Source organism: Pongo abelii, chromosome 15, assembly GCF_028885655.2.
Source record: "Pongo abelii isolate AG06213 chromosome 15, NHGRI_mPonAbe1-v2.0_pri, whole genome shotgun sequence".
Taxonomy (NCBI): Eukaryota; Metazoa; Chordata; class Mammalia; order Primates; family Hominidae; genus Pongo; species Pongo abelii.
The window spans coordinates 49,145,696-49,168,830 of record NC_072000.2 but is presented as its reverse complement, the minus strand read 5'-3'; the positions used below and the strand labels follow the sequence as shown (position 1 = coordinate 49,168,830).

At 36.5% G+C, this 23,135-nt stretch overlaps 2 protein-coding genes across 7 annotated transcripts in view; one reads left to right on the top strand and one right to left on the bottom strand.

Moving 5' to 3' along the window:
- MIS18BP1 (MIS18 binding protein 1) overlaps positions 1–6,084 on the top strand; it is a 51,333-nt gene extending 45,249 nt beyond the window's left edge. For all 4 annotated transcript variants that reach the window (XM_024231923.3, XM_054530078.2, XM_054530077.2 and 1 more), the window contains 3 exons: positions 3,136–3,223; positions 4,819–4,873; positions 5,060–6,084. In XM_024231923.3, coding sequence (XP_024087691.2) covers positions 3,136–3,223; positions 4,819–4,873; positions 5,060–5,163 — 247 coding nt within the window. In that variant the 3' untranslated portion in view covers positions 5,164–6,084. The remainder of the gene's footprint in view (positions 1–3,135; positions 3,224–4,818; positions 4,874–5,059) is intronic.
- A 3,134-nt stretch (positions 6,085–9,218) lies between these two features.
- The window catches only part of FANCM (FA complementation group M), a 63,718-nt gene continuing 49,801 nt past the window's right edge, over positions 9,219–23,135 (bottom strand). For 2 of the 3 annotated variants that reach the window (XM_024232018.2, XM_054530074.1), the window contains 5 exons: positions 21,492–21,598; positions 20,014–20,577; positions 12,741–13,116; positions 10,349–10,640; positions 9,219–9,420 (listed from right to left, as the gene is read on the bottom strand). In XM_024232018.2, the coding sequence (XP_024087786.2) occupies positions 9,282–9,420; positions 10,349–10,640; positions 12,741–13,116; positions 20,014–20,577; positions 21,492–21,598 (1,478 nt within the window). In that variant the 3' untranslated portion in view covers positions 9,219–9,281. The remainder of the gene's footprint in view (positions 9,421–10,348; positions 10,641–12,740; positions 13,117–20,013; positions 20,578–21,491; positions 21,599–23,135) is intronic. The other variant, XM_054530075.1, reaches the window with a different exon arrangement.

Sequence of the window (23,135 nt, the reverse complement as noted above, 5' to 3'; positions counted from 1 at the left end):
AAAGAAATTAATGAAGATATTTTTTATTGCTATTATGATAAAATGCCTAAGATATATTAAATGAAACAAAGGTAGATGCAGTGAATAATATACTACTGTTTGTGTAAATAGAAGCTATATGTGTGGATGCATATATGTATATACTTGTGTGTGTGTGTGTGTGTGTGTGTGTATAATTGCTTTTATTAGATTCTTTCTAAAAGGATGCGTAAGAAACCAAAACATTGGTGATCTTTAGGGAGAACTAAGGTAGCTGGAGGAAGGAGAGGGGGGCTTTTGAATTTTGAACCATGTGAATACAAGAACAATTTGAAACATACAAATAAATAAAATTAAGAAAAAAGTAGGGGTGACTAACAATAAAATGTCACCAAAAAAAGATGGAAGGTAGTAAGAATGAGGCCTGAAAATAACTATTCCATTTGGCAAGTAAGAGGCCATTGCTGATCTTAGAGCAATTTCCACAAAATGAGAGGCAGAAGCAAGATAATAATGACTGAGAAAAAAACTATTCAGTACTCTCAGGAAGCTTGCTAAATTGCTAAAATTTTAATTTGCACTTATTGGATAAAAATATAATTTTCCTAGGCATCTAAAAATTATTTTTAGTATTTAGTACAGGGGAAAGCATACTGAGAATACTATTTTGGACAAATTTTTTGATAAGCACTTTGATCAATTCATCAAAAGCCTTAAAATATTCATCCTTGGCCAGGCGCGGTAGCTCACACCTGTAATCCCAGCACTTTGGGAGGCTGAGGCCAACGGATCACAAGGTCAGAATTTCGAGACCAGTCTGGCCAACATAGTGAAACCCCATCTCTACTAAAAATACAAAAAATTAGCCGGATGTGGTGGTGTGTGTCTGTAATCCTAGCTACTCAGAAGGCTGAGGCAGGAGAACCACCTGAACCCGGGAGGCGGAGCTTGCAGTGAGCCGAGATCACGCCATTGCACTCCAGCCCAGGTGACAGTGCGAGACTCTGTCTCAAAAAAAAAAAAAAAAACTTCATCCTTTTGGCCGTTGAATTTTATTAGACACTTTAAAGAAATACGAGATTTGGAACAAAGATGTACATCATAAAACATAATACTGAAAGTTTGAGAATGACCAAAACATCCAAAAATAAGGAAAGTTATAAATTAAGAGTTATCCATATAATGGAATATGAAACAAATCATGTCTTCAAGAATTTAATGACAGAAAAATGGCCAGTGGATAGTAGTTTTTAAAAGCTAGGAAAATTACATTCAGCATGATCCCAATTTTATGTAACAAACTCATAAGGAAGGAAATTTCTTAACTTACACATCACCAGCCATTATTTCTAGGTTGTAGAATGACACCAGTGTGGGTTGTGGGTTTTTGTTTTTTGTTTTGGGGGATATTTTCTGTCCATTTATATCACTTTTACAATTAAAGAAATACGATAGATTCACTTATGTTATGAATCTATATTGTCTAAAATTTTTTCTTAAAAAAATGATTTTCTTAGGCTACTTCACTCTCTGACTTTACTAGCTCTAGTAATTGACGTACTTTTCATAACAGTTTTAAGTAATCAGTTATATCACTTCAGAAGTGAAAAACTCTGATGTCTTCAAAGACATCTCTTTGACAATAGACTTACCAGTTGTTAATCCTGAACAACTGGCTAGGCCTGTTCATTTGTTTTTTGTTTGTTTTTGAGATGGAGTTGCTCAGGTTGGAGAGCAGTGACGCAATCTCGGCTCACTACCACCTCCATCTACCGGGTTCGAGCAATTCTTATGCCTCAGCCTCCCAAGTAGCAGGGATTACAGGTGCATGCCACCGTGCCTGGCTAATTTTTGTATTGTTAGCAGAGATGGGGTTTCACCATGTTGGCCAGTCTGGTCTTGAACTCCTGACCTCAGGTAATCCACCAGCCTCAGCCTCCCAAAGTGCTGGGATCACACCTGTTCATTTGTTAAGCAATTTGCTAAAAACTGACAAGGTTTATTCATTGCTATACAGCAGTATTTGAGTCAGATAAATATTCTAGAGTCACATTTCTTCATGTCATGCCTTTAAGGTTGTTCCCAAATAGTCATAAAGAACAGAGGATACTCAGGTATGTAAGATCTTAGAGCCGAGAGAGAGTATGGAAATGGGTGTTCAGCTGGTATTTACTGTCATAAGTGGGATTAGGAATTGTGGGTTTAGGGAATTAAAAACAACCAACAATTCTACTTGGCTTTTAATCTCTTCAGTTACGAGTCAAGCATATTTGCTTGTAAGGGAAGAGATAAAGGAAATAAAGAAAAAAACTTTGGTGGTTGGTATGGGGAATTCAAGAAAGATACAATTTTGTAGAAATAAAAGGCTTCATGAGGTGGATTGGAAACCCAGCACAGTTGGAAAAATTGAGAGTTTTCAATCACCAGGCATATCTTTAAAGTGAATAAACTGAGATTCAATTAGGATAGGGAAGGAAGTGAACAGGAGAGATAATGGTATAGCAAAAGGGAGTCCAAGGACAAGAAGTCTCAGTGGGAGTTTTGGAAAACCAAGAGAGGCAGCAAGATACCGGAAAGAGCGTAGACGGTACAACGAATGGTAAGCAAAGCATTATTTCCCAAAATAGTCTTATTCAGTATTTCCTTTAAAATGTTTAAGCATTTTGTCCATCTCCATAGGCACATTTTATTGTCCTCTTTAAAATACAAAATGTACTTTTTAAAGATGGAAATACGTTTGAGGTCAGGCGTGGTGGCTCACGCCTGTCATCCCAACACTTTGGGAGGCCCAGGAGGGCAGATTGCTTGACAAGCTCAGTAGTTTGAGACCAGCCTGGGCAATGTGGCAAAACCCTGTCACTTAAGAAAAATACAAAGATTAGCCAGGCATGATGGCACGTGCCTGTAGTCCAAGCTACTTGGGAGGCTGAGTTGGGAGGATCACTTGAGCCCAGGAGGTTGAGGCTGCAGTGAGCCATTATCATGTTACTGCACTCCTGCCTAGGTGACAGAGTGAGACCCTGTTTCAAAAAAAGAAATACATTTGAAATTAATTTAGGCAATTGTTGTTCAACCTGTGGTTAAAAGTATGACAGTTAAAATTATTAAGTTGACTTAAAAATATTGTTGACTTAAAATTATTTTGTATTCAAACAGGAATGACTGTGATAAATATGTTTTTCGTATGCAAAAATATCATAAAAGTAATGGTGGTATTGTCTGGGGCAACATCAAGAAAAAATTAGTAAGTATTTTTCTTTATCCAACACATATCTATCAAACAACTTTAATATGTGATAAACTGTGATAGTTGTGATGTAACAGTCCCTGTCCCTGAGGTGATTATAATGTAACAAGTTACAATAATGAAGCCATGAATGAGGTTAGCACATAAGTACTGTAGGATTACAGATGGCATCGCATTGACTGAAACATTGGAGCAAGGGGAAAATGGGTAAAAACTTTGATTTTTGGGAAATGAAGGGTGGGAAAAATATACACAGGTCTGGGAAGGATATTTCAGGCAAAACACAAAAGCGTATCTGTTCAAGGATTGAAGAATAATTCAGACTGAGTCACAATTCTCATAAAGTATGAAATTTCATCAAATTCTATGTAGCTTTAAAATGGTTTCAGGTGTTTTTCAGATTTAGCTACTTAATTTTATTTTTTTACATTCTAACATTTAAAGTCCAACTACAGAAAAATTTTTAACTGAAAGATGCCTTAATAGAATGATCTATATCCCTTAGAGAAAAGATTAGGACAGTCCTTTATCCCCTTGAATTACTTTTTAAATTTTTAATTTTCTGATTTTAATTTCAATAAATGATTATCATATATAAGTACTAGGATTCTGGAAAAAGTATTTCATCTCAAATTTCCTCAAAGTAAGTAGCTAATCTTCGAGAATGGTAACTTATGGGAACCCCCTTGAGTCCCTTGTTTTATGACATTGAGCAAGTTACTTGAGCTTTCTAATACCATTTTATTCATGTGTGGTATGACAATGGGGATCATGATTATATTGATTTATGTTACCAAATGATTTTGAGGTCTAAATGATATAATGCAGTGTTTTACCTCATCTCAGAAAAAAATACATTTATATCATAGTCGTGAGCATGAATTTGTATCTCAAACATTTCTTAAAACAGTACTTAGTATAGGGGCTACTATATTCTGTTCTGTTACTTTTTATTTTTAAAAGATTTTTAAGGATTGCCAGCCATGGCCAATAGTTTGATAAGCATTGTAATGTGTGTGAGCATGTACTTCAAACTTGCCATTTATATTACCATTTTAGCCAAGAATTTCAAGTACAGAGAATTAAAATTCTGCTAGTATAAAACATTGTACTGTTATAATAACGGACTGTAGGTAAAAGTAATACAGTAATTACTATTCTGTATAGTAATTACTATACTGTAATAGTACAGTATAGTATTGTAATTATAATTACTATATATAATCATGATAAATTGTGTTTATATTTTAAATTTACTAAGCCAGTATATTCATTACTTAATTACTTAGTACATTTTGGCAACTTTTGGAGGCCCATAGACTATCCTTTAACTGCTATAGCATTAGTTTATAATTTCTTAGAGGAGTGTTTGCCAGCACTAGGAAACAACGTTGAGTAAGTCATGGTTCTTGCCCTGGATAAACCCAAAAGAGAATTAGGCATTTCACAGATAATTATAATGTGATTAAATGTTGTTATAGGCATATGTTCAACGTAATCTGGGGATAAGCATGCTTAATTTTGTCTAGATTTGAGGTAGACTTCACGAGGAGGTACCATTTAGCTATTAATAGTACATAACTCTTTTATAGGTTGAAACTGATTTCTCAACTCCACCACCAAGAAGGAAAACCCCATTTAACACAGGTAATATACTTACAGCTTTCTTTTGTGGCTCAGTTCTATTATAAGGTAGGTTCTTTATTTAAATGGTATTAAAATTAATTGCTCTCAAGTGGATAGACTTAGCATTTTATTCCTTATAGTTGTTTTCAGTTTTATTGAAAGTACTTTTAGAAATTTATTATCTTTTTATTAAACTTCTCTTTACAGATTTAGGAGAAAACTCTGGTATTGGAAAACTTTTCACTAATGCTGTGGAATCTTTAGATGAAGAAGAGAAAGATTATTATTTTTCAAACTCTGATTCTGCATAGTAAAATGAGAAAATATGATTCCTGGGATTTTTACCATAAAGCAGACAGTGTGTTTGTATTTTCAACTGGAGTACATGTATTTTCTTTGTAAAGTAGCTTCCTATGAAAATGTGGACTTTTTTGAAGGTTTCATGTGTTTGTGTTCAAAATATCCTCATTGCTACAGCTTACTAAAAATGTAAAGAAAATTGTTTTTGCTCGTGTAGATATCTGTAAATTTCTGTTTTTGCATATTAAAATATATATAGATAATTTTTTAATAAGCATCCAAGTCTGTTTACTTTAAGAAAATCATTTCCTAAGCAGATTTTTTTTTTTTATTTCAAGAAAATTTTGCTACCATTTAAGTAAGAGAAGGTGAGAAGGATGACAGAGGTTGTATTGGTAGCTATCGAATTCATGAAAACTTTTAAGTTAGCATTTGTTACCAGTTATTATCCAAGCCAGAGTAGGATTTGTTACCAGTTGTTATCCAAGCCTAATGTTTAAATTACACATTGTTGGAATTAAATTACACATTGTTGACATGCTTCTCTCTTGATTGTTTTTATTTTAAACTTGTGATAGGCATATCTATGAAACCTATGTAAATTTAGTTTATTGCTTTGCCATTATTTTACTAGGTAAAATTAGAGAACAGATTTTGTTCTCTAATTTTTAAGCCTTATTTACATATGCAGAAACAGCTTAAATATTTTGACTAGATTAGACAAACAGTTAATAGATCCACCATTAGGAATCAATATATTATGTCATAATAAACATCCTTTTTCTTTCACTGAAATTTCTTTTAGAAATAAACTTATTTTCGCTTGTTATGTTTTGAAACTTGACATCGGATATTTTCCCTCTGGCTACACATTCACCTACCCTTGTTCTCTATTTAGATTATTCAAATAAAGTTAGTTTGCTTTTATAGTATTTGTTTCTTGTTTTTTGTTTGTTACTAATTACTGGATGATAGAAATAAAAACAAATCACGACTGGTCCTGTTTAAGTTTCCTCAAAAAAAAAAAATGATTAATAACATTTTCTTGTTTCTTAAGTGTTTTAGTCAGAGAAGGCATGGTGTCATATATCTGTAGTCTCAACTACCTGGGAGGCTGAAGAAGGAGGATAGCTTGAGCCCAGGAGTTCAAGGCTGAAGTGTGCTATGATCATGCCTGCAACTAGCCACTGCACCCTAGCCTGGGTAACAGAAAGATTCCTTCTTTTAAAATAAATAAGTAAATAAAATAACATAGTAATAATCAGCAGTTATATAATTACAGGACTCATGGAAACACTGTAAAAAGAACAGTACAGTTGGACTAAGACAATTCTTTAAACTACCATGATTATTTCTGCCATAAAGACCCTTGGTGGATATAGGATGGATCAAAAGAAAGGGTTATTTTGGAGTGGCCAAAAAAAATGCTGTTGTAGAACTTGAGTTGCCAATATTTGATCTAATGCTATACTGCTTGAAGTTAATGGATAGTGTTTTAGGAGTCAAGAAGGTGGTTAAGTCCCTTAACAAAAAGTAAAAAGGTAATTGAAATGGCATAAACTTGACTCAAACCAAGAGTCTGACCCCCTACTGCCCATATATCCCTATCAGAACTTCAGCGCCTTCCCTATTCTAAGGTATCTCACCTGCCAGGTACCTGATTTGTCCTATTTCTATCAGGTCATAAGATGAACTAATAATAAGGTTTAAGGTAAGTAACCCCCAAAGGAGACTTAAAAGTGGAAAAGAAAAAAGACCTTAAGGACTTAAATAATAAGATGGATAATGAATGGTTAACGGCTACCAATGAGGGTATAGGAGGAGGCTATTGCAAGCCTAAATATGGATAGAGCTCTCCATACAGCAAGCATAAATAAATGAAATCCTCTAGGTTATGTCTGTAACACCATGTTAATTTATGTAATTTTTTTTTGTCTGATGGGTGCACACAGCTGAGTCTGAGCATGTGGTGGTATCTCTGTGTGAGGTTGTTGAGGGACTGCATGATTCTGGCATGCAGCTGGGGCAAAGCACCACCAGATGTCCCTACCCACAGGCCCTGCTGACAGACAATGTAGCAGGAGCATGATGCATGAAGATGTAGCACAGTGGAACAACAAAGAGGCTCCTTGGCTCCTTTACTCCTCCTGTCACAGCTTAGCATTGTGCTCACTACTAAAGAAGAAATAAAAAGTCCAGTTATAATAAACTGATAACTATACTAGGCAATAACTTAGTGTTTCCTCTCTGTGGTTTTGACAGAATTATTGAGCAGCATACATAAGAAGTCAGCTGCTTTCATACAAATTGAGAGTTGATACTATCTCAAAGGAGCTAAACAATTAGAGTAACTTTTTTGTCCCCTTTTATCAACACCATAGTGAAAGAGAATGATACCTAGTTTCTGGTTTCTGCTTCTAGATTTGCCAGTCTAAACTTGAATAAGTCACTTGTTTCTGGGCATCACTTTTATCATTTGGTAAGAAAGGAAAGAGAAGTGATTTGAATTCCATGAGCTCTGAAGTCCCCGCCAGATTTAAGGTGAGGAGAGCTCTGTGGTGAGGCTGGTTCATCTACCCAACAATGTAATAGGGGTAAAAATGAGGCCAAGAATAAAGGACTCACATAATTAAAGGCTGCTTTAGTACTAGACTGACTAGAAGAAAGATGTCATATATATTGCAGATACAAGCAAAGCCTTTTTTTGTTTGTGTTTGTTTTTGTTTTTGAGATAGAGTCTGGCTCTATCGCTCAGGCTGGAGTGCAGTGGCGCGATCTCAGCTCACTGGAAGCTCTGCCTCCCAGGTTCACGCCATGCTCCTGCCTCAGCCTCCTGAGTAGCTGGGACTACAGGTGCCTGCCACCACGCCCGGCTAATTTTTTTATATTTTTAGTAGAGACGGGACGGGGTTTCACCGTGTTAGCCAGGATGCTCTTGATCTCCTGACTTCGTGATCCGCCCGCCTCGGCCTCCCCAAGTGCTGGGATTACAGGCGTGAGCCACCGTGCCCAGCCCCAAGTAAAGCCTTCTTAATGCCATCACAGACAACAGAATGGATCAAAACGGTAAATATAATAGGGTCAACATAATGGGTCTGCATTCAGTAATTTATATTAAAAAGAAACTTTCTAAGTCCAAACCAATATACCACTTTGAATATATTTCAGCAACAAAGCAGAGTAATGTAGCTGGGAGTTTCTATTAGTCCATTCTCACACTGCTATGAAGAAATAACCCAAGACTGGGTAATTTATAAGGAAAAGATGTTTAATTGACTCACAGTCCTGCATGGCTGGGGAGGCCTCAGGAACTTACAGTCATGGTGGAGGGGAAGCAAACGTTTCCTTTTCCACATGGCAGTAGGCAAGAGAACTGCAGAGCGAACAGAGGAAAAGCTTATAAAACCATCAGATCCTCTGAGAACTATCACTAGAACAGCATGGGGGAACCACCCCCATGATCTAATCACGTTCCAGGAGGTCCCTCCCCAACATATGGGGATTATAATTCAGATTACAAGTCAAGATGAGATTTTGGTTGGGGACACAGCCAAACCATATCAGAGTTCATATTAATAGATTTGACAGTACTTAACTGGGACACACCTTTGGTCAGATAAACATTCAGTTAAGTTTTCTACTTTCCTAGTTACTGGGTCATTTATCTCACAACCCACCCATCACCCACACCTTACCAAGTACATGTATTTAGAATCAGTACACTTAAAGTATACTATCTACACATAGGGAAAATCGACAAGTTGGCTGTAGTCATAGACATGTCAACTTTACCATTTATCACAACAGTACAACTTTAATTTTGGGAAACATTCCAAAGTATATCTCTAGCTTAGCTTTTACTTTCTTAAACTATCCTTAGTAACACTTTTAATAAATCTTGTTTTAATAAAAAAAATTAGTTTCATAATCTAGTCAAAATGATCACTGAACATCAGATTTTTTTTAAATAATTTATATAATCTATATAAATAAAAATGTATACAATATAAAATATTTAAATAAAATATCCTCTTATTTACAAATAAACATAATCACAAAACAGCAATGATTATTGAAGTGCATTTAATATTGTGAGAGGTCTCTGAAAACCCCATCTTGAGCAGCTTGATTATGCATCAGATTTCAGTCTATCTTGGTTAAGATCATTTGGTAACATTTGTATGTCAAATACATAGTGAATATATCTATAGATCTCCTCAGCCTTCTGATGAGTTACTTGTGCATACATGGAGATTTCTTGAAGTGAGCTGAAAAATAAATGAGACAAAATCATTACACTAGGACTTTTGGCTTTTATAAAATTTAATATTACCTAAAGAACACCAAACACAGTAGCCTTTAAGGAAATCATCTCAAGCATTATCCGTCCAGCTGATATGTCTTGAACATTAGTTTGGATAAAACAGCTACTTGTTTCCTTTCCTTAAAATTATCTAGAATAACAATTTCAACATCTTCAATGAACTGAATGTTTTTGTGTTGCCCAAAATTAATATGTTGAAGCCGTAATCCCAATGTGATGGTATTTGGAAGTGGCAACTTTGAGAATTAGGTGATAAAGGTGGATATCCTCGTGCACTTTGAAGAAGAGGTCAAAGAGCTAGCTAGCTCTATTTCTGCCATGTGAGGATACAATGAGAAGGCAGTAGTCTGTGACTCAGCAGAAAGCTCTCTCCAGAACCCAGCCATGATCTCAGACTTCCAGTACCCAGAACTGGCAGAAATAAATTTCTGTTGTTTATAAATTACCCAGTTTATGGTATTTTATCATTGCAGCATGAGCTAAAACAGTATCTGATGTAGGCCTTTAATTAAAATGAACTACATTCTAAAATCTCCCTCTTCAAGCAATACTCATTTTTCTTGTTACAGAATTGAACAGCCCAGAAATGTTAGATTGCAAGGTCAAACCTAACTGCTATTTATTGTCTCTCCACAGAGCTCTAAGCTTCTCAAAGGAAATCCCTACACCTATTTTTTCTTTTTTCTTTTTTTCAATTAATGTCCCTTAGCTTCATACAGTAACTAATATATGTTGGCAGGCAAAAAATGTTTGCTGAATAAAATAATCTAACAGGCACCACGCCGCTTAAATTTTTTTAACATTAAACTTCTATGGAATGCTTTTAAAAATCTTTTAAAAGTAATCATTTAAAAATATTACAACAGACATACCTGTTAGCCATCCTTTTCACAGATGAAAACTGGTGACACATATTTAATGCAGTTACATAACTTATATTGGGAATACTTAAATAAAACCGGAGTGCCTCACTTTTATTACTATTCACCACTGTTGGAACATGAATACCAACATTCTTTCTTTGTTCCACTAAAGACAGTTCCTTTAGCAAATCTGCAGTTTCTTCTTGGCAGGAACTGAAAAGAATTCGGATTCCAGCGCCAATTAAGGTAGTCAGCAGGCTGTCATAGCTCTTTGTTCTCCTAAACATCCTTGATGTGTCTCCTAAATATTTATATTTAGGGAAAGGCAAACTTCAGTAACTAAGTAGAATCATTAATATACTTTATTTTATTAAAATCCCAAGATCTACACCATTGAGCAAACTGGTGCCACATTCTGCTAATGAGAAACCCTACAACTAATGTTTCTCAAATATCTGAGAAAGAAAATAGGGGTAACTATGAGCGCCTTGAGCTGGAATCAACATAGAAAGGTGAATAAGGAAGAGCTTATATTCCTAGATAATTCACTCCTGAAGGCCAAGGCTGTATTACTCATCTCTAATTTTTCATGCTGGCTCTGATGAAGGGCGCATTAAGTACTGGTTTAAGTGATATAAAATTATCTTAGGTATTTATTCCAAAGAATAACTCAACAAATACCCTGTACACCCATTTTAACATCATCTTGCCAATTACTTCCCTACCGTTTCTTGTTCATTTTCTATTCCATATTCTACTTAAATCCTTTTATTGGTATTCCCTATTATGGCCCCCGATACTTTTCTATAACCTTTGCCATGTTACCTTCCTGTCTATTCCAAATCTATTTCCTTTATCCCTGACTTTTCAAATTAAAAAGAAGGCTGGTGGCTCAAACATGTAATCGCAGCACTTTGGGAGGCTGAGGCAGGAAGATAACAAAGTCAAGAGATCGAGACCATCCTGGCCAACATGGTGAAACCTTGTCTCTACAAAAAATATAAAAAAGAAATTAGCTGAGCGTGGTGGCGCGCACCTGTAGTCCCAGCTACTCAAGAGGCTAAGGCAGGAGAATCACTTGAACCCAGGAGGCAGAGGTTGCAGTGAGCCGAGATTGCGCCACTGCACTCCAGCCTGGGCGACAGAGCAAGACTCCATCCCCCGCCCCCACACAAAAAAAAAGGCTGGGCGTGGTGGCTCATGCCTGTAATCCCAGCACTTTGGAAGGCTGAGGCAGGCAGATCACCTGAGGTCAAGAGTTCAAGACCAGCCTGACCAACATTGTGAAACACCGTCTCTACTAAAAATACAAAAATTAGCTGGGTGTGGTGGCACATGCCTGTAATCCCAGCTACCCAGGAGGCTGAGGCAGGAGAATTGCTTGAACCCGGGAGGTGGAGGTTGCAGTGAGCCGAGATCATGCCACTGCACTCCAGCCTGGTCAACAGAGTGAGACTCTGTCTCAAAAAAAAAAAAAAAATGGGGTAACCAAAAGATAAAATGACTTATCTAAGGCCACACGGTTCACCAATGACAAAATGGGGATGAAAAGGCTGCCCAATTCCCACACCAATGTTTTACATAAACTACACTATTACCAAAAGTATAATTCTTCAATTCTTCCACAGTGGCTTTCACCTACATGATTTTACTTAGTTCTCATAATATCACAAGATGAGTAGAACAAGTGTTATTATCAGTTCCTCGGAGTGATTTGTCAATGCAATGTCATATAAAGAAACCAGTAATTGGTGTGTCTTCTGATTCCATATCTCATGATCTTTTTACTGTTCTTGAGGGCTCGCCACACAATTAAATAATTACTGCAGAAATCTTCTACCTGAAGCTCCAATCCTGCACTTCCAAATGCATCCTAGGCACCCACTTCAGTGACCCACTGAGAACTCGATCTTAACATGTTCAAAATTGAACTTCCCTTGTCCCTCATATCTGTTGCTTCCCTTATATTCATAATTGCAATAAACAGTACCACTACTTAACTGCCCAATAACCAAGAAGTTGGTCAACTCAGTAATTCTCAACTCCTCCCACCAACTCTTGCTAATCCTGACTCCTTAAACATCTCCCGAAACATTGCACGAATACTACTTCTCCTCCCCATTGCTGCCTTAGTTAAGGCCCTCATCCTTCCTGGGTTCCTGAAAAAGTCTTATGTTTGGCAGACTTGCCTTCAATTTCCAACCCTTCAGTTCTCATAAGCTGCATTTAAATACAATGACTAATGAAAGCCATTATGGCTGTATGAAAATATGAAATGACATTCACCAGTCAGGTGTTTATATTTTAAGAGTTTCCTACATCCTAATAATAGAAGAATAAACTAAGTTAACTGTAAAGTTCCTTTACAGTCTTATAAACAAAGATATTTAAAAATACAAACCTGTTTTTTCTCTGTCCTTTTCCACAATCACACATATTCTTTCAAACATACTCTGCAGGTGCTGGATCTGCTCAATGAACTTGTTCTTATTGGCACTATTTAACATCTCAGATTGAGACCTCCTTTCCACCACCATGCGGTTACTCACGATGTAATCACAGCCATTAAGAGGACAAACTTCTACTTGCAACCCATGAATTGCTCTTAGGGAAGAAATTACTTCTAATCCAGAAGTGATTTCATGACCACCTACAAGAATACAGCTTCCTTTTCCTTCCTGTGGAAGTCTAAGAGAAGTATGTGTCCCAGCTAAATGTGGTCTTGACTTGGAACAGGATGCCACTGAAGTGCTAGAATCCTCCAAAGCACTACCATCCTGAAAAAGTGGAAAACACTGGTCACATTCAGGTTAAATACATAAAAGTGCCATAAACGTCTCATACCCGAAGTTGATTCTCCTTACTGAGAATGTCCAGTTTTCTTCCTTCAATTTGACCAAAGTGACAATAAATGAAGGAACACATAAGTCACTACTCTCATACCTCAAAAAATTGTAAAGCTATAATTAACAACAAAAGCTAAGAACAATAGGATGTAAAGAAATAGCAGAAAGTCTAAAAATGAACAGGAAAGGAAATAAGTGTTAAAAAATAAAATTATAATTTTTAGCCTAGAGAAAAAAACAAATGAATGGAAGGTGAAATAACCTTAGAGCAGATTAGAGTTAATCATGAAGAATAAGGAAACTAAACAAGATATTTTTGAAACATAATAGGAAGATTAGATAACCATAAAGTATCTCCAGCTGAAAACAACTAAACCTGTTCAGTTTTAAAAAACTAACATTTTGTAAAAAATATTTAGAAATACATAACTGGTCTGACCAGAAAGTAAGGAATGCACTGAGGTCAAAAACAACATGGAAGTGAGAATTTTGGAAGTTACTTAAGCCAGAACATACCCTGCCAAATCCTGTGAACCATGAGCTCCTCTTTTCACAGAGGCACAGAGCATGGGAAACATTAGTGCTAGATGTCCGAACCTCTGTCCCCAAAAACGGTTAAACGTTTATTATAAGCGTAAATAAAAAATAAATCTACTCCATAAAAGCAGAAAGGAAAAAGTAGTTCTCAATCTTAATATCTGGTAGAGAGGGAAAATCTCAGAATTGGTATCTACATACTGGCCCTCCAGCCCTCATGTAGGCTTGTAGCCAAAATACACAATACCTGTGTGATCCACAAAAACCTTAAGCAAGTAATAAAATGTGCTCTCCAAAAAGAAATGCAAATGGCTCTTACGAGCTATATGAATGCATGCAACTGAAAGAAAAAAGATGCTTTCAACTTTGCTATGGAAAGAAAAACACAAATTTGAAACTATATGACATGCCATCTCTCACTAGGTTGACAATATTCTCTGTTAATGAGGTTCTGGAGAAATCAGAAATTCTTTTACAGTGCTGGTTGTAATAAAAATATGATACAGCAGTGGCTCACACCTGTAATCCCAGCACTTTGGGTGGCTGAGGCGAGTGGATCACTTGAGGTCAGGAGTTCAAGACCAGCCTGGCCAACATGGTGAAACCCCATCTCTACTAAAAATACAAAAATTATCTGGGCGTGGGAGGCAGAGTTTGCAGTGAGCCGAGATCACGCCACTGCACTCCAGCCTGGATGACACAGCGAGACTCTGCCTCAAAAAAAAAAAAAAAAAAAGGGTACAACCTATAGAGAAGTTAGGAGTATCTGGCAACCTTACATATGCATTTTCTTTTTACAGCAACTCCAAGAAATTAATCCCAAAGTTACACTGGCAACATTTAAGAGGATACAAACATGGCTATTTATTATAAGAACGAAAGATTAGAAACAACCTACATATGCATCAATATGGAAATGTTGAATAAATTATTATATAATCATACAATAGTGTATGCAGCTGCACAAAGTAATGAGGAATATATATGTGTATATTACTGTTGAGTTAACCCGAGGATACAGTTTGAAGTAAAAAAATCAAGATGGGATAAACTATGTATTGTATTTTACTACTTATCTAAGGAAGATTAAAAATATAAAAGTATCTAATTACATATTTCAAACAATGTATAAACAAACCGAAGTATATAGATATTTTTAATTATTACCTTTGTACAAGGAAGGAAACAGTGAAGGACACAAAAATAAAACTCGAATTTGTTTTTTTTTTTTTTTTTGAGACGGAGTTTCACTCTTGTCACCCAGGCTGGAGTGCAATGGTGCAGTCTCAGCTCACTGCAACCTCTGCCTACCGGGTTCAAGCCATTCTCCTGCCTCAGCCTCCCGAGTAGCTGAGATTACAGGCACCTGCCATGACACCTGGCTAATTTTTATATTCTTAGTAGAGATGGGGTTTCACCATGTTGGCCAGGCTGGTCTTGAGCTCCTGGCCTGAGGTGATCCACCCACCTCGGCCTCCCAAAGTGCTGGGATTACAGGTGTGAGCCACCATGCCTGGCCTGGAATTTGTTGAATACAAATTCTTTTGTAGATTTTAATTTGGGACCATGAACAAAATAAATAAAAAGACATCCCATTTTCATGCATTGAAAAATTTAACATTATTAAGATGACAATACTACCCAAAATAATCTACGGATTCAACACAATCTGTTTCAAAATTCCAAAAGCATATATTGCAGAAATGGGAAAACTCATACTAAATTTCATATATTTCAAGGGACTCTGAATATCTAAAACAATCTTAAAAAAAAAACAAAGTTAGAAAACTCAGACTTACCAACTTCAAAACTTCTATAAAGCTACAGGAATCAAGACAGTGTGGTACTGGCATAGAAAAAGACATATGCCAAAGAATTGAGAGCCTAGAAATAAACCCTCACATATATGGTCAACTGATTTTAAGCAAGATAGCCATGCACCACCAACAACAAAAGCTGGATTTTTATATCATTAACAAAAGTTAGCTCAAAATGAATCAAAGGTATACCCTGAAGAATTAAAACTATAAAACTCTTCCTACAAAGAAACAAAGAAAAATCTTCATGACTTTGGATTTGGCAAGATGTTCTCTTCCCACACTTGTGTCAGCAGATTGCTCTAGTTACTTGGTGTTTGCTAGCCTGGAGGGAGAGAGCACTAGGAGTGTAGAATTAGTGTTTTCTGTTGTCCTGGTTCAGCCATAGTCTTGGGCAGGACTTGTGTCCCTAGGTCTCGAAGGTAGGAATTTCTCAGTGATGTTACTCTCCCTCCCAGTTATTAGAGACCTTTAATTGTCTAGGCTTAAGATGTTTTCCTGCCCTTCTCCCAGTTATAGAGGGTATTTTCTTGTTTCCTTCCTGATCTGTGGTCTTCACCTAAGCTCTGAGGGCAATAAAGTTTGCTGCTCTTCCCCCAGTAGCTTAAAGCTTTTTGTTCCATAGGGGAAACAGGGAAGGAACAAGGTGAGGCATGGTTCGTTTTCCACAGTAATTGCTTGCCTCTTCCCCAAGGACTGTACTAGGAAAAAGCATTTTTCTCATTCTCAGTTTTTTGTGAATGCCTGATGAGTGTGTGAAGAAAAGCCCATGAGTGGCTATAAATTCCCCATTGTGTCTACAACTCCCAGGGGTTCTAAACTTTCATGCTAGTCCATTGCCTTTTGCAATTCACTAATGTTTTAGCTGAAATTTTTTTTTAATTTTTTTTTTAGACAGAGTCTCATTTTGTTGCCCAGGTGGCATGATCACAGCTCACCGCAACCTCAACCTCCCAGGGTCAGGTGATCCTTCCACCTTAGCATGCTGAGTAGCTGGGACTACAGGTATGTACCAGCATGCCAGGCTAATTTTTTTGTTGCTTTTGTTTCGTTTTTCTTTTTTTTTTGAGACGGAGTCTCACTATGTTGCACAGGCTGGAGTGCAGTGGCGCAATCTTGGCTCACTGCAACCTCTCCCTCCCAGCTTCAAGCAATTCTCCTGGCACAGCCTCCTGAATAGCTGGGGCTACAGGCATGTGCCACCACATCTGGCTAATTTTTTGTATTTTTAGTAGTTACAGAGTTTCACCGTGTTGGTCAGGCTGGTATCAAACTCCTGACCTCAAGTGATCCGCCTGCCTCGGCCTCCCAAAGTGCTGGGATTATAGGCGTAAGCCACTGCCCCTGGTCATCTGAATTATTTTTACCAGATTTTACAGTGTCCAGTGATTGCCATGAATCAGCAAGCTTTTCATTGGAGGGGCCTGTTTTTCCTTAAATATCAGCCTAATTGTTTGCCCTACGACCTTAGCTCTGTAATGGTTTCAAGGAAACATGATTTTGCAGATGACTGACTCTTTGTTACAGTAAGGATGGGAGCAATACTCCCTCCACCTTTCTACATCGTAACTTAAGGTGGGCTTTCTATCTTTTAACATCCTAGACTAAGATCAACATCCCAATTATTCAGAAATTATCACTAAAATATATTTAATATTTAATTTTAAAAAGTGAATAATAGATGTAATGAAGGAGGAAATGGCCACTAAAGAACTAGAAGAAAATAGTGGAAGTACTTAGTTATCTTAGAGTATGGCTTTCTAAACATGACAACAAGGTCAGGAAATACAAAGAAAAAAAGTCTAGGCTGCATAAAGAAGTTATATTTCATATAGCAAGAAACACTAAACACATAAAAAAAGCAAATAAAAGACAAGGAATACTGTTTGTAATATACACGACAATGCAAATATTAGTATTTTTAATCTGTGAAGATTTTTGTCAGGGTAGTCTATTTTATGCCTTCAAATTTACCTCAAAAAAATTTTTCCCCTCCTAATTTCAAGTAATAAGAATCATACTATATGTAATTTTATTCAATAATAGTAGAAAACTTAAAACTTTTTCCATTAAGACCTACTGATCCCTTTTCATAGTCCTCTTCAAAGTATCACTATCCTATATCTATTTTTTAGTTAGGACATACCAAAGTAGAAATATTGCTTAAAGTGTTAGTGCTTACCAGTGCTTATTTCTCTTTCCAAAGTAAAGAGCACTGGAGTGTGGTGTGAAGGTGAATAGGCATCTATGGTGATTAGAAGCCCAGAAGGGCAATGTGGAGGCACCCAGCCTCTGTAGCCTCATCTCCACTGCTCAGATAGGCTTAGCCCAGGGTCAGGAGGGACTCTGCCTTGTCAAGAAAAGCCTAGGATACTAAGACACTCGCAAATGTCACTAGTGTGAATTACAGCTGAAGAAACTACACAGAAACTACACTACTGTATCCACCTAGAACCAAGGCCAATACACCCCACCAAACTGACACCCTAAGACCCACTCATACAAATAAGTCTTTCCCTGGGAAATTACTCCATAAAACTTGATGAGATGAATGTCCCACTAGATGTGTAGAAATCAACATAAGGACATGTCATATATGAAAAAGCAAGGACACGATACTTCCAAAGGAACGCAATAATTCTCAAATAACAGATCCCAATTATAAGGAATTATACAAAAATAATAATCTTGCCAGGCATGGTGTTGCATGTCTATAGTCCCAGCTACTAAGAAGGCTGAGGTAGGAGGATCACATGAGCCCAGAAGTTCAAGTCAGCAGTGAGCTATGATCGCACCTGTGGGTAGCCACTGTACTCCAGCCTAGGCAACACAATGAGAACTCATCTTGGGATTTTAATCTCTATACTATAGATGAGGATATTGAAACTCAAAGAAATTAAGTACTTTCTTGTTCTCCAGTCTATTATGAAGACTTAATGTAGTCAATCTTTTCCTAACAATGCCTTCAAGAAATAACTATGACAAAAAAAAAAAAATGGAGACAATTTGCAACGGGAAACACAAATATGAGGACCGTTGTGTGGACACTGTCAAGCATGTGGCTAAGGCAGAGTGTGATGAAACATCTTGGGGATAAAGAGAAGTAGAAGCAGAGAGCAGAATAGTGGTTAGTAAGGGGGTTAAGGTTGGGGCGGAGGGTGTTGGTCAAATAATACAAAATTTCAGATAAGAAGACTATAGTTAATTACAAGGTATTTTATCTTGAAAATCACTGAAAGAGTAAGTTTTAAGTGTTCTCAACCAAAAAATAAATATCTGAGGTAATACATATGTTAATTAGCTTGATCTAGCCATTCCACAATGTATACATATTTCAAAACATCATGTTATACTTGATAAATATATACAATTGTCAATTCTAAAAAGTATTAATTTTTAGTAAGTCTATTTTCAGTCTCACTCCTAGTTAAGCAAATAATGAATCAATATATATAGTTCCTATTATTTCTTTAACCCCTATTTAGCAAAATTACTGTAACTATAAACCCTTAAAAACAGGAAACAGTTTTACAGTGATTCTTCTAGAAATAGCACAATAGGGAGAAAGTAAAACTGGACTACTTAGCAGCCATTCTGGAAGGAAACGGAAGAAAACTTTAAGAAGGAAACCAGTTGGTACTCCCAAATTCCTTTACACAATAAAAAGAGACTTACATACCCAAAGCCTTCTGAGAAGGAGAAAAGTTAACCTGGGAACTAGTTCTAGTTTTTTGGGTTTTTTTTTTGGAGACGTGGTACTCCCAAATTCCTTTACCCAATAAAAAGAGACTTACATACCCGAAGCCTTCTGAGAAGAAAAGAAGTTAATCTGGGAACTAGTTCTAGGTCTTTTTTTTTTTTTTTTTTTGAGATGGAGTCTTGCTCTGTCACCCAGGCTGGGGTCCAATGGCACGATCTCGGCTGACTGCAACCTCTGCCTCCCAGGTTTAAGCGAGTCTCCTGCCTCAACCTCCCAAGTAGGTGGGACTCCAGGGATATGCAACCATGCCCGGCTGATTTTTGTGTTTTTAGTAGAGATGGGATTTCATCATGTTGGCCAGGCTAGTCTTGAACTCCTGACCTCAAGTGATCCACCTGCCTCGGCCTCCCAGAGTGCTGGGATTACAGGCATGAGCCACCGCACCTGGCCAGGGAACTAACTCTGAACACATAATTTCAGTTAATTTTGCCTTGCAGAAAGCCCTATTTTCCCACATCCTTTTAATAAAATTATCAAGTTTCCTTACATAGTGTTAACAAAACATTAACATATTTAAAAAATTAAAACCTGAGCATCCTGTGAATTGCCCATATAATTTTGTGTATTGTTTTCTTGTTTGAAGACATTTTCTGCAAAATTTTTTTGTTAATTTTTCTTTGACCTAGTTATTTAATACAAAACACACACACAAGAAAGAAAAAGAAAAACTTCTGGTAATCATCTAAAGACATTTTTCCTTTCTTTGATCCATACCTTCTGTGGAACTGGAAATTTTCTACAGTCTTTCTGTGAATCAACAGTAGTGAAGGGTGGTGTGGTAGACTGGACTTCATTATGATTCTGAGGTTTGAAGTCTGAGACTTCGGAAATTGTATCCTTTAAATTCAGTGATGTCTGTTTGCTCTGCTTTGCTAATGGATTAACTCTTGGACTAGAATGCACCTTGGACTGCAGAGAAGATCCAGAAGGCACTGAATTTAAACAATGGTCCTGTTGTTTGTTCTTCTTAACAGTGCTTGGGTTAACCGCAATATTAGATTCTCTTTTATCATTTACATTGTTCTCCTCCTCACTTGAATCATCTGGTAAAATAATTCTGGATAATTTCTTTTTTGAATGTGCACAATTTTGTTCCATCATTTGTTTTAGCATTACTGCACGTCGAGTTTTATACTTTTTACTCCTACTTGCAAAGCAATCATCAGTTATTAAGTTAAAATCAACACAAACTTCTTCTTCACTTGACTGGCCTTTGTAAGACTCCTCTTCATCAACACAAAAACTATCCTCTAAATAGGTTTCATCTTGTTCAGGAATCTACAATAAAAACACAAGAATGTTTTACATTTATTTCAGACAATTAACAGGTATTTAAAATATACTTCTAAGCACATGAAATCTGCATTAATATTTGTTTAATTTACTTTATTAATTCAGCCACTTACTCAACTAACATAAACTAAGTACATTCTTTATGGAGAAAAATGAGTTTGAGGATAAAGGAAAAGAATGATTTACCGTCTAGAAATTTAAGGGCTAAGAACAGGTAGGTAGAAAGTAAACAATAATAATAGATGATAAATGCTATATAATAAGCACAATGGAAGTACAGACAGTACACATTACCAAGCTGAACATGGCAATTTATAAACAAACACGACTAATATGATAATGTTATCCATAAGTGACATAACCTATAATTTTCAGAATATAACATTTTTATGAAAAAAAATGAATTTTGATCAACCAAGGACAAAAAAGGGATCTTTTTTATTTTTTGAGATGGAGTTTCGCTCTTGTCACCCAGGCTGGAGTGCAATGGTGCAATCTTGGCTCATTGCAACCTCTGCCTCCCAGGTTCAAGCAATTCTCCTGCCTCGGTCTCCCAAGTAGCTGGGATTACAGGCATGTGCCACCATGCCTGGCTAATTTTTGTATTATTAGTAGAGATGGGGTTTCACCATGTTGGCCAGGCTGGTCTTGAACTCCTGACCTCAGGTGATCTACCAGCATCAGCCTCCCAAAGTGCTGGGATTACAGGCGTGAGCCACCGCACACGGCCAAAAAGGGATCTTGAGAATCCATTTAGTCGAGCTTCCTGACTTTGGGCAGAAATTATCTCAAATAGCTCTGACAGCCCAGTTATAGAAACAAAATGGAGGCTTCACTAACAGGAACATATTTCAACATCACCATCCAGAAATTCTCTATTATATTTCTATAGTTCATACCTGTGAGAAAATGTTTATGTTTTTATGTGTCTTATGAATCATTTTGTACTTATTGTTCATCATTGGACTACGCAAAGATTTCATGTAAATAGCTCTCATTTCAGAATCTGTGTAAAGATAAGAATTTAAGATAAAGTAGCAAAATTATTTAAATGAAAACCAGTAAGTATTTAACTTCAATCTATTTCAAATTTACTTGATTCAAACCTTGTGCAAATATTTTACACAAAGACAATAAATATTAAAAGATATCTATAAACAATTATTCAAAAATATAAAGTTAGGAGTTTAGCCTTTGAAATCAGATCTAGTTGAGTGATCATGGACAACTTAAGTTCCCTGCTTTAGCTATCTCTCTGAAAATGAGGATTAAAACGGTGACTTTTCTTTCAAAACAAAGGTAAACAAAGACCTTAAAACTGTACTAGATTTATAGAAGTTTCAAAAAAAACATAAGAAATCTAGCCAGAAAAGCAAATATGCACTAAAAACATTAAAACTCACAGCCAATAAAAAGTATGTTTCATAATTTTCAGTTAAGCAAAACCTGAGAAACACATTGGTTTTTTTTATGCCTAGCATTTTTAAAAGTTATAATGAAAGGTACCTGAGACATGATACATAAAAACAAAAGATAATGTGAATTTCGAGGTACTTTTAACAAAAAAGCTTTGAAATTGTACATAGTTCAAACATACTGTGTCTAAAATGGAATTTCAAACCTCTATAATCACCATCTAAACTGCTTCATCTGCAGCCTTCCCAATAATATAACAGCAAATATGTCCTTCTTGTTGCTCAAGCCTACTGACTCCTCCTTTTTTTCTAATCCATTGGAAAATCCTGTCAGCTTTATGTATCCAGAATCCAAACTTTGTCTCACTCTCCTCAGTGCTACTATCTTGGTAGAAGCCACTAGCATTCCTTGATTGGAGGACCTCAACTGTCTCCTAACTGGTCTCAGTCTACCTCTGTTCCCCTATAGGCCATTCTCAACACAGAAGCTGGAGAGATTCTACTAAATTATGTCAGATTATGATCTGGCTGCTGTTTCCCTGATCTTCCTACTACCTTCCCTTTTCCCTCATTCCAGTCACAACACTATTCCTTCAACAGGCCAGGCACACTACTGACTCGGGGCCTTTGTACTGGCTGTTGTCTTTGTATCAACATTCTTCCACTGGATTATATTGTAAACCTGAAAAACACTTCTGTTAATGAACATCAAGGACATAAAACCTTATCCTGCAAATTATATCAGCATTAAGGACAGTACTGAGAACACTGTCTTTAAACACTTTTTTCTTAAAAGTCACAAACTTTGGGAAAGTTTGTCACTTTAAATAATATCAGAGACTGCAAAAGCAGAATAAATGATGAGATCTGTGATAGATTAGAATACTGAAGAGATATAATCAGAATATTTCTCACTTCTGTTACAGCCAATCTGAACCATCTCCTCTAAATGTATTGTATGTACGATCTGTTCAAGCACTGGATGAACACACTGTTTTCTGAAAGTAAACTGCCCTTACTTGGCAAATTTAATAAATTTAGCTTTGTATTTCAGTTGGTCTTAACAATCTACATCACTAAATCTCTCTTCTTCTAGTCTCTGATGATGTCACCTTCTCAATGAGGCCT